This window comes from Anguilla anguilla, chromosome 3 (genome assembly GCF_013347855.1).
Source record: "Anguilla anguilla isolate fAngAng1 chromosome 3, fAngAng1.pri, whole genome shotgun sequence".
In the NCBI taxonomy this organism is placed as follows: Eukaryota; Metazoa; Chordata; class Actinopteri; order Anguilliformes; family Anguillidae; genus Anguilla; species Anguilla anguilla.
This window is the reverse complement of record NC_049203.1, coordinates 70,849,219-70,872,717: the sequence shown is the minus strand read 5'-3', so window position 1 is coordinate 70,872,717 and position 23,499 is coordinate 70,849,219. Positions and strand designations below refer to the sequence as shown.

At 46.9% G+C, this 23,499-nt stretch overlaps 1 protein-coding gene across 2 annotated transcripts in view; it reads left to right on the top strand.

Moving 5' to 3' along the window:
- The window catches only part of LOC118222145 (immunoglobulin superfamily member 3-like), a 59,796-nt gene that overhangs the window by 1,893 nt on the left and 34,404 nt on the right, over positions 1 to 23,499 (top strand). For both annotated transcript variants that reach the window (XM_035407486.1, XM_035407485.1), the window contains exon 3: positions 17,945 to 18,325. In XM_035407486.1, the coding sequence (XP_035263377.1) occupies positions 17,945 to 18,325 (381 nt within the window). The remainder of the gene's footprint in view (positions 1 to 17,944; positions 18,326 to 23,499) is intronic.

Here is a 23,499-nt window from a genome sequence, read left to right as displayed (position 1 = left end):
GGGAAGCGCTTACGTGAAATTGCATGTACTTGATGACCCATCGCTGTCAGCCTGTTGCGACATTTACGTGGGAGAGCAACATCCGATGAGTGTTAGGGTGAATTTCCACGGTTTTGCTGACCTTGTACAGGGTGTTTTTGGGGGGTTTGTAGAGCATTTTCAGCCCGATTACAGCGCATTTGCGAGCGGATACAGACGCGATAGAGAAGAGGGGACTGATACTGGTAAATAGATAACGCAGTAAAATAAGTTTGCTTGAAGGCTGACACGATGTTCCAATGACCGATCGCCCCCCTTTGTGTATTGGATATGATCTAGAGCGACCAGTTCCCCTTTGATTCGAAATACTGCGGTCACAAATGAAGCTCGGGCATTAAAGAGGCCACATAGCCACAGCTTCCGCCTCAGTTACGTTTAAGACTTTCACTTGTGGCGAGGCAGTAAATCACGCAATGTAAGCACAGGGATAATGCGCAATAATGTGCCCCACAAGTCAGATCTGATCGAGGGTGATGCAAAGGCCATGCCGAAATGTAAACATATTGAGCAGCGGCGGCGTGAAGTGGGATGGATCTATCGACAGTAAGTCGTGGATTTACAGATTTTAGTGGAAAAAAGGACTCTCCAGTAAAACTATGTTTACGTGCTCTGACAGCAGTTGATACACGGGCAGTGAATGGGAAATTAATTGCTTGACAAGTTGTCAAACGGGTCTTTGGCCACGGCTTAACCGTCTGTTTGGGTGTGTGCGCTTCCGATTACTATCGCGTCCTTATCATGGTAGGGTGGGGAGGAGGTGAAGGGGGCGTGGCGCTGGCACGGGAGTGAGAAACAGAGGGGAAAACGGAGGCGTCCCTGACATATTATCATGACGTCACTGTTGTCTCTGCGAGTCTGCGGGAAAAGATCTCTTGTGCTCGCCACGCGCTGCATTCTGTGTACTGTATACTCCTCGCGGGAGTTCATCCGGTCCGCGGAGGTGCAGCTCTGCCATAGAGATGAGGTGGATCGGATTTCTAATGACTAGGCAGTTGTAGCTGCTGCTCTCACTGTACGTGAAGTTTATCTCAGTGGTTTATGAATGTACCTGCCGGCTGCAGCTCTGTTTTATAAGTCATCTGTGATGACACAGCATGGCAGCAGTCACAGCTGGCTGTCAGCAGTGAGTAATGCAGACGTGTGTGATGTCACACAGGTGTGTGTGCCCTGGTTTGAGCCAGAACACTTCACCTTGACGTGAGTCACAGGCACCTAGACACAGACACACCCATGTGACTGCAGGCTGTGCTCTAGTGCGCTGGAGTCTGTGTTTGAGTGTGTACGTGCATATGTGAGTGTGTGTGTGTGTGCGTGTGTGTGTGTGTGTGTGTGTGTGTATGAGAGAGTGTGCCCCCTCTGCCCCCCAGCACCCCCCCCCCCCAGCATACTCCCCAGTTTTATTTGTTTTCATAATTAAAATTAATTTAGCAAGGTTTTTGTCATGCTGGTGTTGATGATGACACAGATGAATATACTGTATATATACACACACACACGTACGTCTGTGTGCACACTAATGCATGTACATACACACAGGAACACACACACACACGCACGTACGTCTGTGTGCACACTAATGCATGTACATACACACAGGAACACACACACACACACACACGCACGTATGTCTGCGTGCACACTAATGCATGTACATACACACAGGAACACACACACACTCACACACACGTACGTACGTCTGTGTGCACACTAATGCATGTACATACACACAGGAACACACACACACACACACGCACGTACGTCTGTGTGCACACTAATGCATGTACATACACACAGGAACACACACACACACTCACACACACGTACGTCTGTGTGCACCCTAATGCATGTACATACACACAGGAACACTCACACACACGTACGTACGTCTGTGTGCACACTAATGCATGTACATACACACAGGAACACACACACTCACACACACGTACGTCTGTGTGCACACTAATGCATGTACATACACACAGGAACACACACATGCACGTACGTCTGTGTGCACACTAATGCATGTACATACACACAGGAACAATCACACACACGTACGTACGTCTGTGTGCACACTAATGCATGTACATACACACAGGAACACACACACACGCACGTACGTCTGTGTGCACACTAATGCATGTACATACACACACACACACACGCACGTACGTCTGTGTGCACACTAATGCATGTACATACACACACACACACACACACGCACGTACGTCTGTGTGCACACTAATGCATGTACATACACACAGGAACACACACACACACACGCACGTACGTCTGTGTGCACACTAATGCATGTACATACACACAGGAACACACACACACACTCACACACACGTACGTCTGTGTGCACACTAATGCATGTACATACACACACACACGCATGTACGTCTGTGTGCACACTAATGCATGTACATACACACAGGAACACTCACACACACGTACGTACGTCTGTGTGCACACTAATGCATGTACATACACACAGGAACACACACACACACGCACACGTATGTCTGTGTGCACACTAATGCATGTACATACACACAGGAACACACACACACACACACGCACACGTATGTCTGTGTGCACACTAATGCATGTACATACACACAGGAACACACACACACACTCACACACACGTACGTCTGTGTGCACCCTAATGCATGTACATACACACAGGAACACTCACACACACGTACGTACGTCTGTGCGCACACTAATGCATGTACATACACACACACACACGCACGTACGTCTGTGTGCACACTAATGCATGTACATACACACACACACACACACACACGTACGTCTGTGTGCACACTAATGCATGTACATACACACACACACACACACACACACACACGTACGTCTGTGTGCACACTAATGCATGTACATACACACACACACACGTACGTACGTCTGTGTGCACACTAATGCATGTACATACACACACACACACACGTACGTACGTCTGTGTGCACACTAATGCATGTACATACACACAGGAACACACACACACACACACACGCATGTACGTCTGTGTGCACACTAATGCATGTACATACACACAGGAACACTCACACACACGCACGTACGTCTGTGTGCACACTAATGCATGTACATACACACTGGAACACACTCACACACACACACGTACGTCTGTGTGCACACTAATGCATGTACATACACACAGGAACACACACACACACACACGTACGTCTGTGTGCACACTAATGCATGTACATACACACAGGAACACACACACACACACACACACACACTAACAAACGTGTGCAGACATGCGCTCAGTGCCACCCACACGCACCGCTGAATGATCTGGTGTGAAGTTAAGGGGCTGATTGGTCTGGTCGCAGAAGGGGACTGAGTCATGTGTTGCACTGATAAAGGCTGATTGCAGCTTGCTTTGATGATGTGCGTTCTCTAACAAAGAGCTTAATTCTGTCTCCCAGCAGCGTGGAAATTAATTTAAATCCGTCAGAGAAAGCCTTTTATGTTAATGTACAGCAGCCTTAGCGCAGAACTTCACAAAACTCTGGTTAATCTTGTTTTTTGTTTAAACACCTTTGTGAATGATTTTCTGGTGCAGATTGATAGTGTTGTGTGTGTGTGTGTGTGTGTGTGTGCGCACTTGTACATGTGTATACATGCATGTGCATGCATGTATATAGATTTAGTGCCAGTTTGTGTGGTGTGTTTGTGTGACACACAGAGAATGACACACTTGTTTACTGGGAAGTGAAGGGGCTGGTTTATTGAGGGAAGTACCAGGGTTTTAAAGAGCTGCTGGGTCATCAGTTTGGTGTGTGAATTCACAGCCAGCTGTGAGGACTGTAATCAGCCTAATGACAGCCTTGGCTGTCTGCTCAGACAAGTTAGTGTTGAACTTTGAGCCCCCCCCCCCCCCAAGAGGGAATTATAGCAGTTTTCTCTGGGAAGATTGCATCCAAATCCTGTTGGAAAAACGTCTCTGTTTGGGGAGTGGGTTAGAAGAACTCTGATGTCTTTTATAGGCTCTAATTCCCCGGAGACCTGCTGTTTTGGAGAGAGGCGTGCAGTGGTTTATATTGTACACTCCAAGCTGAAATATTGACTCTTATCTGCACAGTATACAGAACATACACTGCAGATGTTACCTGAGATGATTTTCCCTTTATGAAGTTACAGTTTCTCGGTTGTGCAATTGTGTAGACCAATCGGGGCAGTAATGTGTACGCTGAGGAGAAACACCATATAGGCTCGATACCGGTTTTTATATACAGTTTGAAACTTAAAAAAACATCAGTGCATGTTCAGTTATTATTGGCAAAAAAGAGAAATGGCTTGTTGTTTCTGGAATAACGTTTCTGTTTTCTGTTGTATGAAATGTGTGCCAGTTCAGAGTGATATTGCATCACTCATCATATTGAAGGGAAAGCCCTAATAATCAAATAATCACAGCAAAAATAAATCATTCAGCTCTGAAATCTTGATTGATTGTCTCATTTTTAATCTTGCCTTTGCAAAGTGTGAACTTCATAAATCCCCGTCTTTACCGCTACTCAGAAATTAAATTACTCACTCGGCTTCTATAACTGTGACCCTGTATTCAACCTTCACAGATCCAGCTCCATCGTACAGAAGGCATGGTTTACATTACAATATATCACAGGCATTTAGCAGATGCTCTTATCCAGAGCAACGTACACAACTTTTACAAAGCATTTACATTGCATCCATTTATACAGCTGGATATATACTGAAACAATGCAGGTTAAGTACCTTGCTCAAGGACACAACAGCATCGTCCTACTTAGGAATCAAACTGGTGACCTTTCAGTTACAAGACCAGTTCCTTACCTGCTGCTTGGTCTTTGTTACTGAGTGACAGGCTATGTGCTCACAGATCAGCAGAGAGAATAGGTTTCTTCTCTATTGTGACATCACCAGCCAACAAGCTACAATTTAATCGGCAACATTCGGTGGACAAGCAAAAAATACTGATTGAGCCAGTAGTTCCTAATATTCCTCCCTTGGACGAACGCTGCCCAGCTGTTTCTGAACCCAGTAAAGCTCATTCTGGTCTGTCTGTCCACAGGGAGAAACACTGGCTCAGTTATTTTTCTGACCTTTGCCTGGCTCTGGCACCTGTGTAGGGGTCAGTAGTCTTTATGTGTACAGTGAACAAGCCCATAGCATTCCGTTATGGTGACATATTAATGACTTTGAATGGAACTCCATACATTCTAACCAACTGTGCTGATTTCGACACAGAAAAGAAAAAAAGCTGTGTGCTCATGCAGAAGGAGCCCTGTTCACCTGTTGAAACTGCTTACACAGAAGATATCACTGATTGCGTTCTGAGTGGTGAGAGACCAGGCTGGGGGCTGGTTAACCTTCTGCTTGATTTCAGAAACCAAGCCCAGAAAGACGTTGGCACTGCGGTGTGTGTTCATGTGCATTTCTGTTCAGTGTGTGTGAGTTGGCTGAATTGGTTAATTTGGTGGAAGAAGAGGTAACATGGTTTTTAATGGCCATAAAAGAAACAGTGTGATCTTTTTTGTGCACTACTCTGCAAGGAATTGTTCTGTAAATACTCCTCTTCATTTATGATTCTCCTCTTTTGTTACTGTTTTAATGTTATTATTGTGATGTCACCATCACCGAGATGTTCCTCATTTGCTGCTCTTGTGATGTCACTGTAGTGATGATGTCACTGTAGTGATGCTGCTATAAGATCCCATTTTCCCCATTGACAGGTTTATGTCAATGGCAATATCGCTGTTCCTTTGTAAGTGTAATAATGTCACTGAGAATATTCCTCTTGCGTCAGTTCTGACCCATTCATCTGGGTCCTGTGGAGTGATTATGGGAAAGGGCTTCATGCAGTGCAGTTGATGTCACACCGACTCAGAGTTAACGGCCCAGTTGGTACCACTTTGTAAAACCCAGAGATGTTTGCGTTCTGTTCTCAGATAAAATCTAAACCTGTTTGAAACCCAGTGGGGGGGTTTTGTTAGCGAGCGGTCTCTCCCCTGAGTGGTTGAGAGCGTGTTTGTTTGCCTTTAATCTTCAGAAGGGCCCCTGGCTGTGCTACTGCAGATTACAGGAGGACAGGACTGCATTAGCCCCCCTGCACCCCCACTGCCCCCTCTGTCACTAAGGTCCAGTCAGACTTGTTTGGGCCTGATCACTGCATAAATATTTACACACACACACCCGCACACAGGCACACACACACCTTCACACACCCGCACACACCCACGCACACACACAGGCACACACTCACTCTCACACACACACACACACACACACCCTCACACCTGCACACACCTGCACACACACGCACACATACACTCACACATAGTCCTGATCTGCTCTCTCTATATTACTTGCGTCTCCTCTGATATGTGTAGCTCAGACAGGGGTATCTCATTTGTATAACTGCTGTAACATAGGCTCTATATATATATATATATATATATACACATGTCTGCTTCACTTTGAGGATTTGCATTAGCCCTCTCTGGGGGGGGGGGGTGTTGTGCACCCTGTTGCTCTGGGTGGGGGGGGGACTGTAATGGGAAACTGGTCTGGCACGTTTTCTTTCTGCTGGGTGCCACAGTTGAAAGAAGCAGGGCTGACAGACAGCCTTGCTTGAAGAGGCTAATTAATAGTTAATTGGTTCCCTTCTCCAGCTGGTTGAATGCTCCACCGCACGGCTTGTGCTGGGGACCAGAAGCACAGGCAGGCTTCCACAGAACGGGCTGCGTCTCACCTTCACACCACTGGGGAAGAATTATGTTCTTGGGTGGCTGTCAAACAAATTGGACAGTTGAGCAGTGCTTTTCTTAAAAAAAATTAATTTTGAGGAATAATCATTTTTGGGCAGGCTGATGCTAAACATTTGCAGTGCATCGTGGGCATCCGGTCTTTAATGGGCTCAGTGAAGCCTCCACAGGTTTATGAGGTTTGGCCCCTCCAGGTTTATGAGGTTTGGCCCCTGCAGGTTTATGAGGTTTGGCCCCTCCAGGTTTATGAGGTTTGGCCCCTGCAGGTTTATGAGGTTTGGCCCCTCCAGGTTTATGAGGTTTGGCCCCTGCAGGTTTATGAGGTTTGGCCCCTGCAGGTTTATGAGGTTTGGCCCCTGCAGGTTTATGAGGTTTGGCCCCTCCAGGTTTATGAGGTTTGGCCCCTGCAGGTTTATGAGGTTTGGCCCCTGCAGGTTTATGAGGTTTGGCCCCTGCAGGTTTATGCGGTTTGGCCCCTGCAGGTTTATGCGGTTTGGCCCCTGCAGGTTTATGAGGTTTGGCGCCTGCAGGTTTATGCGGTTTGGCCCCTGCAGGTTTATGAGGTTTGGCCCCTGCATGTTGTGCCTCTCTCCTCCCACCGCACAGATTCAGCTCTCTGATTGGTCCAGGGAGCACACTCTAAGCAGGAAGCAGTTTATGATTTCCATAAACAGCATGTGAGCCTGGTGCTGGGGCGCGATGGGGCTCAGATTGTAGCTATGGTAACTGGCGGGTGATTAGATTAGGAAACAGTGAGATCTCCTCATTTACTCCCCTAGCCCCCCCCCCCCCCCCCCGCTGGTGGGTAAATAACGCCGTGCAAATCCCCTTCGGCATTTCCCATAATCCCCTTCTCCAGGGGCGTCAGGATGCGCGTGCTGCTGAGTGAAATGGTAATAACCCGCTGTGCAGTGGGACGCTTACCGCCACTTTCACTGAGAATACGGGGGTTCCCCGGGGCCCCTGAACTACCCTCCTAAATGCGTACCCCGCTCCTCCAGTGCTGTGGGTGTGGCCTGGCTGAGTTACACAGTGATGTGGGTGTGGCCTGGCTAAGTTACTCAGTGCTGTGGGTGTGGCCTGGCTGAGTTACACAGTGATGTGGGTGTGGCCTGGCTGAGTTACACAGTGATGTGGGTGTGGCCTGGCTAAGTTACTCAGTGCTGTGGGTGTGGCCTGGTTGAGTTACACAGTGATGTGGGTGTGGCCTGGCTGAGTTACACAGTGATGTGGGTGTGGCCTGGCTGAGCTGCACAGTGCTGTGGGTGTGGCCTGGCTGAGTTACTCAGTGATGTGGGTGTGGCCTGGCAGTGGGTATTGCTCTTCCACAGCTGTCTGTCATCACCTGTCTCTGTCTGTCTGTCTGTCATTCATCTTCATCTGTCTGTCATCTTACCATCCTGTGGAAGACCTAAAGTAATGCCATGCTGTTGAATGGTCTGGATATGGACTTGTGTAATCTACAGATTGTAATTAGATGTTGCTGTACATCGCTGTAAAATATACGGCAGCTGTTATTTGAACACAGTTTTTCTCAGCTGTAATTTCAGTGGTGGCTTTCGCTGTATTTGTTCTGGAGTTGACTCTGTAAGTGGCTCTGCGGATCCGTGGAGATCTGTGTTTATTGGCTGTGATGTTGGCCTCCGGAGTCTGGTTCTGTGCCCACTACACGCACACACACACGCACGCACACACACACGCACACGCACACGCATACACACACACTCACACGCACACAAACTCACACACACGCACACTCACACGCACACACACACACACGCACACACACACACACACACACACACACGCACTTGCTACTCAGTGCTGCGTATATCTGTGTTCACAGCCAGCCTGGAGGAGGGGAGACAATTTCCACAGACTGAAGAGTTTTGATGTTTCACTCCCCCGTTGCGCCCCCCCCGTTCCCGTAACTTCCTTTGGGATGAACGGAGTGGAAATGAACTGGCGTGCGCTTCCCAGCGGTGGGGGGGGGGCTTCGGTCTGCTGCGGCTGCTGGGACAGACAGCCCCCCCCATCCTGGACAGGAAGCTCAAATGTGTGACTTCCTGTGTGTTTGTAAAACACCCTCTTCTCGCCTCCGCCTGCCAGTCCGTCACACACTCTGACATATTACCCAGCGGCCCGCTGGAAACGACACCTGAGAGGGTCTGAACAGGAAGTGGAGACTGACAGGAGCGTGATTTCCCCCTGAGGAGCTCTGGGGTTTTTTCTGAGCGCTATTTCCTGCTTTGAGCAGCCGGACGGATGCTCCTGAAATCCTGTTATTTCCCTAAAAGTCTGTCAGAGGTTTGCAGTTTGAACGGTTGGGGGAGGGGGGCCAGTTTTGACGGTTTGGAGGACCTGTTTGGATAGTTGGAGGGCACACACACACACACACATACGCACACACAGATGCACATACACACACTCACACGCACACACACACACACACATACACACACACACATACGCACACACAGATGCACATACACACACTCACACGCACACACACACACACACACACACACACGTGTGTGTGAGAGAGATGTCCGTAGTACCCACAGTTGGCCCTTGAGTGAGACCTGGACCCCAGCTGTTCCTCCTGCACCTGTCTCACCCCTGTCTACCCCCCACCCTCACACCCCCCTTCTCCCCAATTATTTACTGAGAAGCACAGCGGGGCTTTTTGCTGAGGCCACACCCCCGCCCCATGCTGAGTTGGGTGTCTGTGTTTGAGCTCGGGTGTCTGGGGGCGGTGGGACACTTCTGCGCCTCATTCCAGTGTATGGAGTTGTGCATCTCATGTTAGAGCAAGTCTGAATGCAGTGCTACTCGTCAAACTTTATGCTGTAAACTACATTTCCCATGAGCACCATGTGCAGGTGATGGTTTGGGTGCATTTCCCATAGAGGAAAAGCAAGGAGTCCTCTTACTCTCTCCCTCTCTGTCCTGTGCCTCTGCGTGAGTCATCATTGCTGAGAGGTGTATCATACTCAATCTACACGCTTCTGGGTGTGTCTACTTCCTATCCCTGCCCTATCGTCTTCCCATCGCTATACCATCAGCTTCCTGTCTCTGTCCCATTGGCTTCCTGCCTCTATCCAATCAGCTTTCTGTCTCTTCCTGATGTGACCTGTGAGTTCCTATCCCTCAGGTTTATCTGTGAGTTCCTATAGCTCAGATACTAGCTGTGAGTTCCTATAGCTCAGATACTAGCTGTGAGTTCCTATAGCTCAGACACTAGCTGTGAGTTCCTATAGCTCAGCTAGTTTAGCTGTTTTCATGTGGAGGCACCCTTTACTTCACCTATAAAATTTTTAAATGACATAAAATAATTTCCTGTTTTTATAGTTTCCCCCTTTCTGTATCTGTGTACCTTGCAGAAATGTGACTAATAAAAGTGCCCTTGAAGTGCTTTCTCCCTGTGAGTCATGTCCTTAGCTGTTAGTCATCAGGACCAAATTACAGGATACAGCATCTACACTATTCTCTTTCTCTCTCTCTCCCTCTCCCCCTCTCTCCCTCTCTCTCTGTCCCTCCTTCTCCCTCTGCTTCTCCCTCCATTCTTGCTTCCGTATTTTAAAAAGCCTTTCTTTGTACTGACAGTGTTACATCGGTCATTGGGTTGTTCTGTGAGGAGTGAGTGTCGGTACCTGGAAGGGTCAGTGGATGTCAGTAGTACGTGTGTAATGTGGACAGCAGATGCATTAAGGGCTTAACTGTAGGCTGTGGGAGGTCAGGTGGATCGGATGGAATCCATTATTCTCTTCCCTTTGACCTGGGGCTACTCTGGTTCAGCTCTGCACTAAATGCACTCACGGTGATCGTTAAAGTCTTTATGCAGTTGATTCGACATGTTAATAGAATTTACTCCCATATGTGAACATGTAAGAGGGTAGGTCACAGGAAATGTATTCTCTCTTTAAGTGGGTAATGGGTTGAGAGGGCTGTATGTAAAGAGCTCTGTGTGTTCAAGGAGCAGGGGAGCGGGGTTTTGCGGGGTCTCTGGTCACTGAAGGTCAGTGGGGAGCGGGGTTTTGTGGGGTCTGTGGTTATGAGGGCCAGCATGGAGCGGGGTTCATGGGGTCTGTTAGCTCAGGAATGTCTCTGAGATAAAGTGTATTTTTAGTGCTGGCTGCTGCCTGCTGTCGATGACAGACATGCAGTCATGTGCTTCGCGCCTGTGAGAGATTTGTTAGCTCATTCTCACGCTGCCATCTCAATCTCACTACCAGTGTGTGGTAAACGATATAATTGCAAAGTATCATCAAACACCAAGGGATTGTCGGGTGGATGTCTGCTATAGTTATATGGATGTTCGGTGATAATTGTTGGATGGGATGTGCTGTGATAGTTGTTGGATGTTTTGTGATAGTTGTTGCATGTTCTGTGATAGTTATGGATGTTCTGTGATAGTTATGGATGTTCTGTGATAGTTGTTGGATGTCTGTGGTGCTTAGTTGTTGGTCTGTGGCAGTATGTGGGTGTGCTGTGTGATACTCATAGGTCCTCTCACTTCTCTGGAACAAGGATGTGAGGGGGCTGGCATGTAGGAGAGACAGAGGGACATTTGGGAGGGGGGGTGGATTTGAAGAGGGAGATTGGGGGCATACAGCCGTTTGCGTCCCGTTCACACGCTAATGCTCACAATCGTTAGCACCCAGTTCACACGCTAACGCTCACAGCGGTTAGCATCCCGTTCACACGCTAACGCTCACAGCGGTTAGCATCCCGTTCACACGCTAACGCTCAGAGCTGGTAGCATCCAGCTCACACGCTAACACTCAGAGCTGTTAGCATCCCGTTCACACGCTAACGCTCACAGCTGTTAGCATCCAGCTCTCACGCGAACACTCACAGCTGTTAGCATCCAGCTCACACGCTAACACTCACAGCTGTTAGCATCCAGCTCACATGCTAACACTCACAGCCACTCACACCCCTTCACTCAGCTGTGTTTTCTCGCTCTCTGCTCCATTTCCAGATTTCTCAGGTTTGTTCTTTTTTTAAAGTGCACTGAGGGAGACTCGCAGGCTGCTGTCGCTGTAACAGAATGTGTCTTTTTTTCCTAAACCGAATGTGTTAGCGTCCTAAGCAGAATGTGTTAGCGCCTTTTCTTCTCAGAGTAAACGCGTGCCTGCAGGGGCTGAAGGCTTTTCCCTGTAAGAGTGCGCTGTGGGTCCTGGAGAGGGGGAACGGTTGAAGAGGTTTTTTTGGGGGGTTTTTTTGCTGTCACCCTTTTTTTGCTGAAACCTGGAAAAACAGTGAAATTTCATATCATGCATCTGTGGGAGATCAAAGAGGCATTTTTATGCAGAATGCTTTCCCTCCAAGTCTTTTGCATAGGATTTGCATTTTTAAAAGATGCTCTTTATTGTATTTAATCCCTCTCCACTGATTGCAGGGGGAAAAAAAACCCAGCCCAAATATCAAATGGCTTTGAGTTCATGGGAAGATTAAGCTTATGAGAATCCCAGAAATCCTCATTGATTGGCATATTGCTTATTGCGCATAAATCCCTTTCAGCTGAAAACACAGAACATCCAGAAAGTCCTTCCTTCCTTCTGTAAGCTTGAGCCTGTTAAATTAAACTTTATGAACACGTATGTACAGTGATGTGTTGGCGTGTCCGTGGTGCCTGTGTGAACACGTATGTACAGTGATGTGTTGGCGTGTCAGTTCTGTCTGTGAACACGTATGTACAGTGATGTGTTGGCGTGTCAGTTCTGTCTGTGAACACGTGTGTACAGTGATGTGTTGGGGTGTCCGTGGTGCCTGTGTGAACACGTCTGCACCTTAGTCTCAGTCTCTTCAGGGACCAAAGATGGATCAATGAATCAATTCCACTTTATTAAACATGGAGTTCTGCGCACAGAAATGGCCGCAGGTTGTCAGTTACGGCTGATTTAACAGCAAATGAGGAAGAACAGCCAATAGCACCACGGCAACAGGAATCCTATCCTTGCGTCCTATCTCTCCGGCCGCTCCTTCCAGGTTGCCTGGGCCGGTGCAGTGTCAGCTCCTCGTCCCCTCACAACTGGGGTCCCTCAGGGCTCTGTCCTTGGTCCCCTCCTCTTTTCTCTGTATACTAGGTCCCTTGGCCCTGTTATTGCCGCCCATGGCATGTCATATCATCTCTATGCAGATGATATTCAACTTTTCTACTCTTTCTCTCCCACAGACACTCAGGTCTCCGATCGCATATCCGCCTGCCTGAGTGACATCCAGAGCTGGATGACCAAACACCAGCTCAAGCTCAACACAAGCAAAACGGAACTTCTCCATATTCCTTCTCTTACCTCTCCCACTTCTCATCTGCCCATTTCTTTAGGAGACACTCCCCTACACCCTTCGCAGAGTGCCCGAAATCTTGGAGTTGTGCTGGACAACAGGCTGGCACTCTCTGAGAATATCGCGGCAACTACCCGGTCGTGCAGGTTCATCCTGTACAATATCCGCAGAATAAGACCACTCCTCACCAATTATTCCACACAGCTCCTGGTCCAGGCCATGATACTGTCACGTCTGGACTACTGCAACTCCCTCCTGGCTGGCCTCCCAGCATCAGCCACCAGACCCCTTCAGCTCATCCAGAATGCAGCAGCACGTCTGGTTTACAACCTCCCTCGTGACTCCCACGTCACTCCCCTCCTCATCTCCCTCCACTGGCTACCAGTGCAAGCTCGCATCCGGTTTAAGACACTGGTGCTTGCTTTCCAAGCAGTCAAGGGGTCAGCTCCTGGTTATCTGCAGAAGATGATCAGACCCTACAAGCCGGCCAGATCGCTCCGATCGGCTACTACAGGGCGGCTGATTCCTCCCCCTACACGAGCAGCAACAAGGTCTCGACTCTTTGCAGTTCTGGCCCCACGATGGTGGAACGATCTTCCAGTGGAGGTCAGAACAGCAGAGTGTCTGAGCACCTTCAAACGGAAACTCAAGACGCACCTCTTCTCTGTATACCTCTCTCCTCTTCCCTAAACCCTCTCCCATAACTATAAAAAAAAAAAAAAAAAAAAAAAAAAAAAAAATTTTTTGGTTCAGACTATCTTGTTTCTCCTTACTGTATGCTACTACAGTAAAGGCTTTTTATCTACATTTTATTCAATGGACTTAAGTGGACTTGATCCTGAGTTTGGTTACACTGTTGTAAGTCGCTCTGGATAAGAGCGTCAGCTAAATGCCTATAATGTAATGTAATGAATCATAAGCTGATCACCTGATGTGATTGTGTTAGAAACGGGGCAGGAGGTCCAGGCTGTGTTGGGGTGTGGCTTCAGGTAGTTATGCTCAGGTGAAGCTAAATGCACTGGAATACTGGGACAGCCAGTGTAAGTGTAGTTTTCAGTGAGGGCATTGCCTTATGGTCCTCACACATGATCCTCACACTCCATCCTAAAACTTTGAGACTTGCATCATTGCCGAAGAGGAGGAGCCTGAGTCCGTCCTGCGGCAGGTTAACTCCGTTATGGTGTGCAGCATGAGGATGAGGAGAAACACTGCTGTAAGCCTTTTTCTTTCAACTTTCAAAAAAATAATTTTCACATCAGAGGATAATGGGATGCATGCCAAGAGCTGGAAAATCTGTCTTAAGTTTAGTTTTAGATTCTGAATAAATGTACCGAGCGTAAGAATAATAAAAGCTTATGTTTTATTATTTTGTGGTGAAATAATCGTAGCCACTGGTCAGTGGGCAGGCTAGCTAACTTCCTGTGCGCTTACAGTGTGCTCACTGACTGCACATTCCCACTGCAGGAGCTGGAGGCTAGCTGCGTCTTACATCACATTACGCAGAGACTTAAAGTCTGTTTCTCTCTGTATTTCTCTCAGTCTGTCCAACTATCTGTCTTTTTCTCTGTCTGTGTGTCTGACTGTCTGCATGTGTCTCACCTCTGTTTCTGTCTGCCTGTTTCTCTTTCTATCTGTCTTTTCAGCCATCTCTCTCTCTCTCTTTATGACTGTCTTTCTTCGGCCATCTCTCTATCTGAATGTGTTTTTTTTTCCCGATAAGATGATTGTGGGAAACATTTATGGGTGGATTTGAATGAGACTTGGTGAGATGATTACCCATGGGGCAGTGGGGCAGGAAAACGCTGATTGCAGAAGCGTGCTCTCTGCAGAGTGCATATCAGTTATACGATCTCTTACTGTAAGTGGTGACACTGTGGCTTCGCCTCAGCGCCAGGGGGAGTCTGGAAGGGGCGGAGCCTGCTCTAATGGTTTCCAGGAGACAGGGAGGTGCCCTGTGGTGAGGTCATGTGACATAGGCCCACTCCTAAGGGGGCTCGTTAGAGCTGTGCGCTGGCAAACCGTCCCGACTTCACGCTGACATTCATTTGACACCTGAACTCAAGGAGAGTATCCGGTCAAATGTAGTCCAGGTAAAATGACCCTTAGCTGCGCTGACTGGCGCCTTTCTGTCATGGCCGCAGGTAGCCTGGTGTACAGCTGGGATGCTACTGGGAGGAACTGTGGCCTCAGTAACCCCAGGAGCACACCTTACTCTGCAGGGACGTAGCCAGCCGTGTCCTGCTGCTGCTGCTGCTATTCAGAACTGGTAACAGGGAGCCAATCAGAACCCAGAGCTGATCAGGGTCTTGTGTGCTCCAATCAGAGCCCAGAGCTGACCAGGGTCTCGTGTGCTCCAATCAGAGCCCAGAGCTGATCAGGTTCTCGTGTGCTCCAATCAGAGCCCAGAGCTGATCAGGGTCTCGTGTGCTCCAATCAGAGCCCAGAGCTGATCAGGGTCCCGTGTGCTCCAATCAGAGCCCAGAGCTGATCGGGGTCCCGTGTGCTCCAATCAGAGCCCAGAGCTGATCTGGGTCCCGTGTGCTCCAATCAGAGCCCAGAGCTGATCAGGGTCTCGTGTGCTCCAATCAGAGCCCCGAGCTGATCGGGGTCCCGTGTGCTCCAATCAGAGCCCAGAGCTGATCAGGGTCCCGTGTGCTCCTGCTGCGATGTGCTCAGACTTCATGTGAAGGGTTCTAACAGGCAGAGGAAGCTCGCTGGAACATTTGCATGCTTTTCACTCGTTTCAGTACAAGAAACGCTGAGCCTGGACATCTTATGACACCATTTCTGAAATTCTTCTGATGTGGGCACCTCTGCTTCTAACTTACAGGCTTAAATAAAAGTGAAATCTGTGTCTGCTGAAAATCAGAGATGGGGGAGGGGGTGGGGGGTATGTGGAGCGGTGCTCTAGAAGCAGACTCTGCAGAGTCAGGAGGCAGAAGATGCATGTGTGGAAATAAGTTGATGTGTTTTTGGAGAGAATAGCCTTTTTTCCATTTGTTCCAGAATTTCTGACCTGAAATTCCCTTCATAAGATTTAATGAGCTTTTAAAACATGGCTGTCAGTCTGACTTTCTTGGAAAATACAGTACTCTGGTGTTCCAAAAGTTTCTGGCCCCTGTGATCGAATATTTGATTATTTTTGCATTGTGCATTCTTCTGTAATGAGGTCTGTATCAGACTCATCAGGTTCTCTGTAGAAATGACACACTGCACACTGCATAATTTTCTGTGCATTGACAAACTCTTACAGGCAAGTTAAATGACCCATATCAGACATCTTTTGTTGAGATTTTTTTGAACAAGACTCCATTTTCATCTCCATTTTTTTTGTAGTCCTAAAACATGTGCTGTGGGTTCCCTTGGCAGATTTCCAATGCTTTTTTCCCATAGGGATTTCATTTTCTGCAGAAAATAAGGTCTGTGGTCAACATAAGTCTAAGAGAGTTTCAGGTTTTGTTCTACACACTGGCATGCATTGTGATGTCATAGTGGAGTATTGGAATACAGCAGTATTAGTTGGCATGCTTTGTGATGTCATAGTGGAGTATTGGAATACAGCAGTATTAGTTGGCATGCTTTGTGATGTCATAGTGGGGTATTGGAATACAGCAGTATTAGTTGGCATGCTTTGTGCTGTCATAGTGGAGTATTGGAATACAGCAGTATTAGTTGGCATGCTTTGTGATGTCATAGTGGAGTATTGGAATACAGCAGTATTAGTTGGCATGCTTTGTGATGTCATAGTGGGGTATTGGAATACAGCAGTATTAGTTGGCATGCTTTGTGCTGTCATAGTGGAGTATTGGAATACAGCAGTATTAGATGGCATGCTTAGATTGTTGGCCAGTGTTTGAGGCTGTCAGTGGCTCAAGGACACAGTGGGGGTGTGGCGTGTTTGCTGTGCTCATTATTGCCTCAGCTGCACTGTTGAGCTTGACAGGCAGACTGTGCACACCCCCCTACCAGACCTGGGCTAAACCCCCTCGAACCCCAGACAGCTGAGTCTGTGTGTTCAAGCGGGCTCCTCTCTGGGGGTCATACAGAGCCATTTCTCTCTCACCCCCCCCCCCCCCCCCCCCCCCCCTCTTTCTATCTGAATCTGGTATAGTATTTTAATTAATGATATACCTGGGTTCTGTGCAACATGACGTGTGGGGAGGGGCTAATTTGCCAGGTTGCCGATGATGGGCAGTTGGCTTCTAATAGTCATTTTTTAATTATGCTGACCATGCAGTGACTGTGGTCCTGGTCATTATGACATAAAGAGGAGAAAGGGCTGAGATGTATTGACTGGGTAATGTAACTGAGGTTAGGCCGCAACTAATGTACAATAAATGGAACAATAAAGGTTTTATTAAAACTCAAAACTCTCAAAATCTCTCTCTCTCTCACTGCTGCTCTGTCTCTCTCTTTCTCTTTGTCTCTCTCTCTCTTTCGCTCTGTCACTGTCACTCTCTCATTCTGACACGAATTACATTTTCTAAGCATTGCCGAACTGAAATGTACCAAGCGGTATTCGGTCCGTTTAAAAGGACAAACACACACACACACACACACACACACACACACCAGGCCTTTAATCTTCAAAAAGCCTCAAGAGAACTGAAGTTTCCGTGAGCATCTTTCCATCTCTCCCTCTCCTTCATCTTTTTGTGGGTTTTTTCCGCAGGTTGTTTGAAGTGTAAGAGCGGAATAATGAAACGCCGGCTGATGCGCTCTTTCTGCTGCGCAAAGCTAAGATGGCTGGAGGAAAGGAGGGAGTGAGAACACTAACGATAACCCCCCCGTCTCTCTCCCTCTCTCTGCAGCGGGGCCCGGTCTGGCTCAGCGGCTGGTGACGGTGCAGGGGGGGCCCCTGGTGCGCACTGAGGGGTCCCACATCACCATCTGGTGCAACGTGACGGGCCATAAGGACGGGGTGGAGCAGGACTTCGAGTGGTCCGTGTACCAGCAGGCCGCGCCCGACCGGGAGATCCGCATCGTCAGCACCAGCCAGCCCAACTACGCCTACAGCATGTACGCCCAGCGCGTCAACAGGAAGGAGATCTACGTGGAGCGGCTGGGCGGAGACTCCGCCCTGCTGCACGTCACCAAGCTGGAGGCCAAGGACATGGGCCAGTTTGAGTGCTACACCCCCAACACGGACGGGCCGTACCTGGGGTCCTACAGCGCCAAGACTGAGCTCATCGGTGAGTCTCTCTACCCTCTCTCCCCTGGTGGAAATTCCAGCTTGGGTCCAGCCTGGATTTAAGAGGGTCCAGCCTGTTTTTAAGATGGTCCACCCTGGTTTTAAGGTGGTCCAGTCAGGATTTAAGATGGTCCAGCCTGGATTTAATCCATCAATGCTCACCATTTTCTTAATTAAATTGTAACTATTGCTCTGTTTGCCTACAGACTACATAGTTTCTAACACTGTATCAAGCCTGGTCTTGAAAACCCCCAGAGTTTCCACCTGTACTTCATGACTTGGCAGGCTATTCCACACACTGAATATTCTCTGCATGAAACAAATGCTTCCTAATGTCCCTTTGTTTTACTAACAGTACTCAACCTGAGGAATCTCTTGTAGTTCTCTTTGTTAATCCCCTTTATGAATTTAAAAGCCTCAATTAAATCCACCCTTTTCTCCTTTTACTAAGCATGAAGAGATTAAGCATCTTAAGCTTTTTATCTTCCATACCAGGAATCAATTTGGTTGCTCTTCTGTGGACCTTTTCCAGAGCCTCTGTATCTTTCTTGTAGGACGGTCCCCAGAACTGCGCAAGTGTGGTCTAGCAAATGTATTGTATAAGATAAGTAAAACGTCCTTGGATTTATAGTCAGTACTTTTGCCTATATACCAGCATCCAGTTGGCCTTTTATACTGCTACAGAATAGTGCCTAGAACCTGAAAGTGTTTGATCCACCATTACTCTCATGACCTTTTGGTGGGGGGCAGGGTATCAGGCAGGAGGAAGGTACACAGTATCATCGCTAACCGTATTTTAACCGTAAAAAAAGGAACCGTCAACTGCTGTTTTTAAAATGTGATCATCACAAAGAAAAGAGCAACTCCTCTCATAATGCCAAAACGGCCGCTGATGTAACAGATGAGGGCGTGTAATGTTACCGTTGCATTGAACTGGGACAGAGAGGAGGACGTTAGCAACATAAGCTCACACGCACGGCTGCCCTGGCCCAAGGCCAAGCTGCACAGTAGGTCAGTAGCACAAACACACTGTTATTTCAGTAGCACAAACACACTGTTATTTCAGTAGCACAAACACACTGTTATTTCAGTAGCACAAACACACTGTTATTTCAGGAACACAAACACACTGTTATTTCAGTAGCACAAACACACTGTTATTTCAGTAGCACAAACACACTGTTATTTCAGTAGCACAAACCCACTGTTATTTCAGTAGCACAACCCCACTGTTATTTCAGTAGCACAAACACACTGTTATTTCAGGAACACAAACACACTGTTATTTCAGTAGCACAAACACACTGTTATTTCAGTAGCACAAACCCACTGTTATTTCAGTAGCACAACCCCACTGTTATTTCAGTAGCACAAACACACTGTTATTTCAGGAACACAAACACACTGTTATTTCAGTAGCACAAACACACTGTTATTTCAGTAGCACAAACACACTGTTATTTCAGGTACACAAACACACTGTTATTTCAGTAGCACAAACACACTGTTATTTCAGTAGCACAAACCCACTGTTATTTCAGTAGCACAAACACACTTATTTCAGGAACACAAACACACTGTTATTTCAGTAGCACAAACACACTGTTATTTCAGTAGCACAAACCCACTGTTATTTCAGTAGCACAAACCCACTGTTATTTCAGTAGCACAACCCCACTGTTATTTCAGTAGCACAAACACACTGTTATTTCTGTAGCACAAACACAGTTATTTCAGTAGCACAAACACACTGTTATTTCTGTAGCACAAACACAGTTATTTCAGTAGCACAAACACACTGTTATTTCAGTAGCACAAACACACTGTTATTTCAGGAGCAATTGTGCTCCTTGTGATTTGCCTGCCTCTACCCCTCCCTCCTCGTCTACAGAGTTCAAAACTGTAATTATCAGGTGCTGTTTTTCATCCATTTAAAGTGTTTGAGTGATTTTAGCAGTCAGGGTGGTTTTTTTAGTCCTCAAGTCTAAACAGTGTTATATTGTACTTTTGTTTGAGAGAAAGAGCGGGGAGGGGATAGAAAGGGGGGGGGACTGGAGGGGTGTCTGTACAGTAGTGACCTCTGACCTCAGTGAGGATGGTCCTGGGACAGTCCCATTCTCAGCACTGCCACTGGAGAGGAGCACTGTGCAGAAACTGCACTTTGCTTGTGCCAACATTAGCATCTCTAACGTTTCAGGAACATTTAACCTGTGCCAGCGTTAGCATCTCTAACGTTTCAGGAACGTTTAACCTGTGCCAACATTAGCATCTCTAACGTTTCAGGAACGTTTAACCTGTGCCAACATTAGCATCTCTAACGTTTCAGGAACGTTTAACCTGTGCCAGTGTTAGAATATCTACCGTTTCAGGAACGTTTAACCTGTGCCAGCTTTAGTGAGAGTGAGAGCGAGAGAGAGGGAAAGAGAGCTTTGAGTTTTAACAACCTTAGTCATTTAGCCAAGCCGTACCACAATGAAGCATCGCAACAAGAGCACTTTAAATTTATATCCTGAATTTTATATCCAATATAAACAAAAATCCCACAGGGAACCTTTTTATGACTACATCATCGAAGCGGGGTGGGGGGGGGGGGGGGGGGTGGAGGGAGGGAATGAGTGTGAGCCAAACTGCTTCCTGATATGGCCTTTGTGTGTGTGTGTGTGTGTGTGTGTGCGCGTGTGCGTGTGTCCAGTTACATTATACTACCCTCACTTCCTGTCCAGTTGCATCATACAGCCCTCGCTTCCTGGTGTGCTGTAATGCGACTCACATCACGATTACTTTACTCGCGTCCCAATTACTTTTCCACTGTATTAGATTAGTCACATCCCCATCGTGGTGCTACTGCTAATCGCTAACGTACAGGTTGCTAATGCTTATGGTCCTGAAGCTGAATGCACTCCACAGTGGGTGAGGCGCGTTGACATATGCCTCTTCACAGGTAAAAGGTTGTAGAGCAATTTGCTCCTAGCAGCAATATGCAGATGTTCATGTTAAATGTCCAATTAGCACAGATTATGCTTATAATAACCAGGATGTCAGCTCTATATGATTACCATTGAATGCTCTTATTTTTTTGCTGGATATGAATATGCATGAAGAGCTGTCGTTGGAGACAGAACGTTCAATAGTGATCAGAATAACACAGAATACACTGAATTCTCCTGTTTCTGAAAAACAGAGAAGTGAATAAAGAGCTGTCCATTTGTGTTGTACATGGAACATTTTGCTGCTAGCCAGCAATCCTGCTGTTTCTCCACACTGAGAGGAATGACTGTATATCAAAATCTATATCATGAATAAAACTGAAATTCTCAATTTTGACTTGAGATCTCAATGTTAAATTGCATAGAAGATAATATAAAACATTGATGTGATTTGTAAAAGAACATATTTTTTCATAATCTTAAATGAACTGTCTAGGGGGTAACAGCGATGAGAGTTTAAGATGTGAACTTGTGTCACAACTGTAACATTTTTCCTGAGTGACCTTATTTAAGAGTGATGAATCGGCACAGAAGACACTGCATTGCTTGATATTTTTACGTGGAAGAGAAAATGCTGAAAGTCAGATTTAGTAATTGACCTGAGTAAATGTCATCTGATTGTGGGCCGTTACTGTTTTAAGATGGGAGTCTGTTGCAAGGGCATCTTTATGCAGGGGTGTGCTCAAAGCTGTGTTCGTTTTTCAGACGTTTGTTATGATGTCATTTCCTGTCCTCTGAAGGTTGTGGAGTACTATTCCCGGCTCAGAGTTTGTTTGCAATTCCAGCACTCATACTGAGGGCCATAAATCTGTGTGGCAGTGTGAAATAATGGTGAGGAAGCTGGGCTTGTGATTCAGGGACTGCAGGTTTCATTCCCAGATGGGGCATTGTTGTTGTGTTCTTGGACGGTAGTCTACCATTGCAAGCCTCTAACTGTGCTGTCTGCCAACCGGAGAAATAGCTGCACAGAACCACCGATATTCAAGGGTAATTAGTGATCCAAGAAATGGCTGACAGTTGGATTAATGAATCACTAGGTTCCTTTAGGCAGGTCTTGAAGGTTCAGCAACTTTTCATACCAGAAAATGAATTTGGCATTTCTCATATGTTACGTCCTATGGTCCCACTCTTCCTGGCTGTGATGTTTTTCATTCCACACAAACAGAGCCTTCAAAAATCTCAAAGCTCGCAAATAGCATCTAAAAACATTCTGCCTCCCTTTATTCCGCCTCTTTGTTTAGTAATTTTTCACAAAGTTGCTGCTGTGTTACAGGTCTGATACTCAGCAAACACAGAAAGAAATAGCTGCTGCAGATGGAGTTAAAACACCCCTGAACATGACTGACTAGCATGGACGACTCTTTCATATGGAGGACTCTCTGCTACCAGTGAAACTGCAACCATAATGATGGATCCCTCTGCCTGCTTGTGTTGCCCTTTATCTAATGAGCAAACTTCAAACCGCTGGCCTGGCTTAGGCTTAGCAAGTCTAGGCTTAGGCTTAGGTTTAGGCTTAGCAAGGCTAGGTTTAGGCTTAGCAAGACCAGTTTAGGCTTAGCTTAGCAAGGCCAGGTGTAGGCTTAGCAACACCAGTTTAGGCTTAGCTTAGCAAGGCCAGGCTTAGGTTTAGCTTAGCAATTCCAGGCTTAGGGATAGCTTAGCAAGGCCAGGCTTAGGCTTAGCTTAGCAATTCCAGGCTTAGGAATAGCTTAGCAAGGCCAGGTTTAGGCTTAGCTTAGCAAGGCCAGTCTTAGGCTTAGCAATGCCTGATTTAGGCTTAGGTTTAGATTTCATTGTTGCAGCTCCCATTGGCTGAATATTGATGACCCTGAAGTGCCGGGCTAATCAGATGACAGTGTGCTATGCCCAGGACGGCTATATTATTCCCAGAGACATTAACTCATAGAGATTCAAGCCTGTAACAACCTTCAGCAAGCTACTTAACCTGAGTTACTTCAGTAAATATCCAGTTGTGTAAATAGATGGATGTATAAAAAATATATATATAAAAATAAGTAAATAATTTTTTTTTTTAAACTGAAGTCTCGTTGGTTAAGAATATCTGCCAAATGCTTAAATTTAAATGAAATGCGTGTGATTTTCGCTCTCATGTCTGACTGGGTGATGACTCTTAGTGCCTATGTGTAGGCGTGGAGTGTGGATAGATTTTCTGAAGGGCCTCTTTGAG